The 5,493-nt window shown below is 52.7% G+C and overlaps 1 protein-coding gene across 1 annotated transcript in view; it reads left to right on the top strand.

The window, feature by feature from the left end:
* Positions 1–2,030: 2,030 nt before the first annotated feature.
* Prss16 (serine protease 16) overlaps positions 2,031–5,493 on the top strand; it is a 6,496-nt gene continuing 3,033 nt past the window's right edge. Inside the window, exons 1-7 of the mRNA XM_008826647.2 lie at positions 2,031–2,097; positions 2,170–2,336; positions 3,222–3,321; positions 3,427–3,556; positions 4,656–4,779; positions 4,996–5,073; positions 5,152–5,199. Of these exons, the coding sequence (XP_008824869.1) occupies positions 2,031–2,097; positions 2,170–2,336; positions 3,222–3,321; positions 3,427–3,556; positions 4,656–4,779; positions 4,996–5,073; positions 5,152–5,199 (714 nt within the window). The remainder of the gene's footprint in view (positions 2,098–2,169; positions 2,337–3,221; positions 3,322–3,426; positions 3,557–4,655; positions 4,780–4,995; positions 5,074–5,151; positions 5,200–5,493) is intronic.

Below are 5,493 nucleotides of genomic sequence, written 5' to 3' on the forward strand. Positions count from 1 at the left end.
TCAGGAGTAAACCTTTAACCTGGCCTAATCTCTTAGCCAGGGATAGCTGAGTTATTTGTTTAGGACAAGGAGATGAGCTAAGGGTTGTTGACCAAGACGCTTTCCCACAGAGCAGGGAGCCTGCACTTTTATGACCAGGCCACCTCCTCCTGCCAGCCCAACAGTGTTCTGCAAGGCAGGGATTATCAGAGCCACTGTTTTCAGTGCCCCTCCCTTTTAGCAGAGAATGCAGCCTGGACCTATAAGTTTTAGGCTCACCTCACCCTAGTGTTGGGAGCCAAAAGGCAAGAAGAAAACCATCTTTATGGCTTTGAGAAAAAGACAGCTTTATGGTTTCCTGCAAATCTTTATGGCCTTGAGAAAAAACAGCTTAATGGTTTTCTGTAAGTTTCTATAAGATAGCACTTAGTTAAAGAATGTAGAAAAACAACTTTGTGACCCAGGCTAAGTCAGCCTTGAGAAATGTTTTATGCTCACCATAGCAGTTAGCAGATGTTCCTTTAGGATAAGAAATGCCCCTTGAATAACCCTCCCTAGCTATAGCATCCATCTAACAACACCAATTAGCGTCTGCCCAGCACCTTCCCCCTCCCAACTACCAGTATATATGCCTGCTGCTTTCAATAAAATTTTGAGGCTTGATCAGAACCTTGTCTTGCCTCCATTTCTTCGCATTCCTTGTTTGTTTCATTCCTTCAGGTTATTCTTCCGACCCCCCAATGTTGAAGCCCCGCTGGCCGGGGCACCCTAGGGCGTGGCATCCTGGTTTCCTACAGTTTTATAGTAGAACCAGCAGAATTAGCAGATAAATTATCACTGAACAAAGATTTATTGATTACTCACCATGTACACGTTCTGGGAATTTACTGTTTAGCAACAGACAAGAATCCCAACCTTCTAGAACTAACTTCTAGTCAAATTCCCAGCACCCACATGGCTGCTAACAACTGTCTGTAACTCCAGTTCCAGGGGATCCCTTGCCCTCTTCTGACCTCCTCCATCACTGCACGACATGGGTGCACTTACACACATGCAAGCAATACATTCATACACATAAAATAAACATCCTAAATAAAAATCAAACTGGATAGAGGAAGAGAGGAGGGCCATAGGCCTGGCAATTAAGTTTTTCCTCCTGTATTTTAGGCCAGCCTCAAACTGGCTACTTATAGTTGAGGATGACTTTGAACTTCTGATCCTTGCCTCTACCTCCTGAGTGATGGGAGGACAGATGTACCAGACTTGAACGACTACAGCTGGTTTCTGCGGTGCTGGGAATTAAACCTAGGGTGTCATGCCTGCTAGGAAAAATTCTATCAACTGAGCTACATCTCCATGTTCCAGTTTGGCCATTTTTAATGAAAATGACCTTAGAAGATCTTTTTGAACAGACAACATTAAAGATCTAATTAAGGTATAGAAGCAAACCCCATAAATTTATGAAGAAATAGCTCCCATGGAGAGAAAAAACAAGGGTAAGGTTCTGAGGCAGGGCAAGCCCACTGTGTTCACAAAACTGCAAGGACTTTAAAGAAGAGTGGTGGGATTCTGGGTCAGACAGGGCGGTGGTCAGAAATGGGAGGATGGATGAGACCATGGGACCAAAGAACAGAGGAGGAGAAGCAGAGACGGGGCTGAGGAAAGGAGGAAGGGGTGAGGAGTACAAGAGGGTACCGAGGTAGAGGGATGAGCCAGGGAGACATGGCACAACAGTACTATGGATAACTGGGAAGTGCAAGGGAGATGGGAAAGCCTGACAGCAGAGAGGGGGAAACTAAGGCACAGTGCGAAGAGACTAAGGGGAGGGGAGAGAAAGCCAGGTGCAGAGGACTTGGATGTCAGCAGCCTCAGCAGTCTCTGGCGTCTGGCTCTGCTTTAGCGATTCCTACAGACGCCTGACCTGCCAGGGGAGACTTTCCAAAAGAAACATGAGCTTCTGATGAAAGACACAGTGCGATCCTGCAGACATAATATAGGTTGTCACTATCAGGGAGAGCAGAGCACCTTCCTTGCACAGAGCACTGGACAGCATGGTGGTCAAGACTTCATGGTGGAGCCTCCTGCTCCTGGTTTCCCTCTGGGGTCTCTCAGCTCCAGGTAAGTGGGGGTGAAGAGTAAAGCAGGGATGCCCATGGAGCCCAGCCTGACTCCCATCCCTCTGTGTCCCAGCCTTGCTTCTCAGGCGCCTGAGAGAACACATTGAGAGGTTTCAGGAGAGCTCTGGTCAACACCTGAGCTCAGGCCTTGGCTCTGGTGCTGTGACTGTCCCCAGACTTGGGTGGCTGGAACAGCCACTAGACCCCTTCAATACATCAGATCGACGAACCTTCCTGCAGGTGAGGCAAAGCGAGGACCCTGTCCTGTCCGCAGTCAGCTTACTCTTCACCCAGTCTATGTGCTTTTTTTTCTGCTCTCTACCCTGCCCAGCTCTCTACCCAATCCCAGCACTTGCCAGGTGGACACAGGAGGCTCAGGAGTTCAAGGTCATTCATTGTTTTCTTTAGACAGGGTCTCACCACGAAGTTGGCCTGGAACTCACTAATTAGACCAGGCTGCCTCAACTCACTGGGATATATTATCTGCCTCTGCCCCCCAAGTGCTAAGATTAAAGCCATGTACCACCATACCCAGCTTCAAAGTCATTATTGAACTGCAAAGTGAATGTAAGGTCAATGTGGGTGAACTAAGACAGAAAGACGGAAGGAAGGAAGGAAGGAAGGAAGGAAGGAAGGAAGGAAGGAAGGAAGGAAGGAAGGAAGGAAGATTCTAATATGTAGCAAATTGAACTAGCTTTGCAATCAGTTGTGACAGGTATTCAAAAATCTCTTGAAGGAATAAACACATTCCCCTTTCCCATGGCCACCCCTTTATGCAATCTCCAAAGGTCACTCCTCTTGGACACTATTCCTAAATCTAGCTACATTCAGCCGATTCTACAATTACTACTTCACAAAATACCAAATGTCAAATACCAGCTAGTCTCTTCTGTCCCAGGGACATAATAAACACACACACACACACACACACACACACCCCACACAAACCCTGTAGATCTTACAGTTATGTGTTCTAGATGAGCTAAACAAGAGAAGTGAACACACAAATAAGCCTGCCATGGAATCCACCGAGTACATAGGGGAAACTTCTTAGAAAGGCTGAAGTAAGAGGAGTCAGGATGCCATTCACAGTGCCATTTTTTTCTCTGTCATCTCCACTCTTAGAGGTACTGGGTGAATGACCAATACAGGGCTGGCCAAGATGCACCTGTATTTCTGCACATCGGGGGTGAAAGCAGCCTTGGGCCGAGCTCAGTGATGGCAGGTAAGGCGCAAGAGTTGGGAAGCTGGTGAGGACCAGAAGGGGAACTTCGGGTGGCAGGGCTCCGTCTCGGCTCATATCCACCTCCCCACCACGTGCTCTCCACAGGGCATCCTGCAGCCCTGGCCCCTGCCTGGGGAGCCCTGGTGATAGGCCTGGAACACAGATTCTATGGTTTGAGTCTGCCTGTTGGGGGCCTGGACATGGCCCAGCTTCGCTACCTGTCCAGTCGGCATGCGTGAGTGGGAGTAGGGCAGCGTCTGTCATGGACTGAGATTGCCCGTCTTGGCACCCCCATATCTGTGTCGCTCATGCCTGTTAACCTCTGAGTCTGTTTCCATTTTTCCTCTCCCATGGTGTCTTCTCTCTCCTTCCATCTCTTCCTATTCCTGCCTTTCTTTTACCCTCCATTTTTGCCTTTCTGTCTGAGGTAGGCATATTTCTGTGACTGTCTCACTGTGGCCAGCTTCTCCAGACTGCCCACTATTTCATCCTAAGATTATAGCCACATCCTATTTCTGCCCTTGACTTCCAAGTAGAAACAGGAATCCAGTCCAAGCATCAACTGGATCATGACCCTCCCTGCCTCACATCCCTCACATCCCGCGCTGCTCGGAAGAAGTATCTGAGTCACAAAGGCCCCCAGTGAATCGTTCCCTCACCCTGTAGCTCAGCCACCCTGAAATGCTCGCTGTGGTACAGACTGACAGGTGCGTCCCCTGCCTGGAGCTCGGAACTCTTCCGTCTTCAAGGAGAGGCCTCGCAGTCACCAATCACCGCCACTTCTTTCCCCCAGCCTTATCTTGCTGCTTTATGGATTTCCATCATGCTTACTTCGCCCTCCCCTGCCCGATCTGTCGTTCTGTCTTTTCTGGCTGTCTCTACCCCCTGGGCTCCATCTCCTTGTCTGTCTTAATCGTCTCTATAAACTCAACTGGCTTCTAACATCAGCTGCAGGGCCCTGACCGGGAAGCATCTTAGAAAGGCACGGGAAGAGCCTTAGGGAAGAGAAGGGCTTCAGACACACCCTAGCATCTCCTTTTCTCTTAGGGTTTCTCTGGATCCCCAGTTCCTTAGTCCATCCTGCCTAGGACCCCTCCTCCTCTGAGGAACCCTCCTTGACTGGCTGCGGCTTCTCCTTTTCTCGCGGGTTCATCTGAAGTGCTGTAAACTTTTCCTTTCCCATCCAAGACAGGAAGAGGAGGGTGGATTGGCCTTCCCCCTTTGACCTGAGACATCCTGAACAGAGAGTTGGACGCGGTCTTGTCTGGGTCCCGGTCCCCCACATCCACAGGGGACCTCCAGGGGTGCAGTGACCAACCGTTGCTCTTCCCCAGGCTGGCGGATGTGGCCTCGGCCCGCCAGGCACTCTCTGGCCTCCTCAACCTGTCCTCCTCCAGCCCCTGGATCTGCTTCGGAGGCTCCTACGCTGGCTCGCTGGCGGCCTGGACCCGGCTAAAGGTCCCCAGAACCTCTCCAGGGGCCGGAGGGGACCGGGGGGCGGGGGGAAGGTTGGCCTCTGGCAACCCGAACTCCTACAACAGCGACATGCCCATGTCCCTCCCTACCCACGCGTGGTCACTAGGGCTGAGGGGTTCGGGCGCGGGCACCCGTGGGGCTGAGGGCTCGGGCACGGGCACCGCTCCTCGCTCCAGGCCGACGGCCCTCCTCTCGCAGTTCCCCCACCTGGTCTTCGCCTCAGTCGCCTCCTCCGCGCCGCTGCGAGCCGTGCTGGACTTCTCCGCTTACACCGAGGTAAGACGCGGACCGCAGAAGGGGGCGAGGCCCGGCCGACGCCCGCACTTCTCCCCACCTCCTCGTCCGCCCGCCCAGGTGGTGTCCAGAAGCCTGACGAGCGCGGCCATTGGAGGGTCGCTGGAGGTAGGCGGGACCTAACGGGGGAGGACGGGAGACGCCGAGCTCAAAGAAGTGTGGACCGCAAGAGGGCAAGGCGGGAGGGCCTGGGCTGGGCGGTGCAGTCGGGACCCAGAACTGAAGATGGGGCGGGGCGTCCGGGGGGGCGGGACCGGGATGGGGCGGGGCCTGCGAGGGAGGACCGTCTCCCGCTGAGAAGCTCGGTGTGGGTGGGACCGAGGAAAGAGGCCCAGCCGGGAAGGGTGGCTGGGAAGGAGTCGTCGAAGGGCCGGGTCGTTGAAAGAGGAGGTGCCGGGGGGA

This window comes from Nannospalax galili, unplaced genomic scaffold, assembly GCF_000622305.1.
Source record: "Nannospalax galili isolate Female #2095 unplaced genomic scaffold, S.galili_v1.0 scaffold952, whole genome shotgun sequence".
Classification (NCBI taxonomy): domain Eukaryota; kingdom Metazoa; phylum Chordata; class Mammalia; order Rodentia; family Spalacidae; genus Nannospalax; species Nannospalax galili.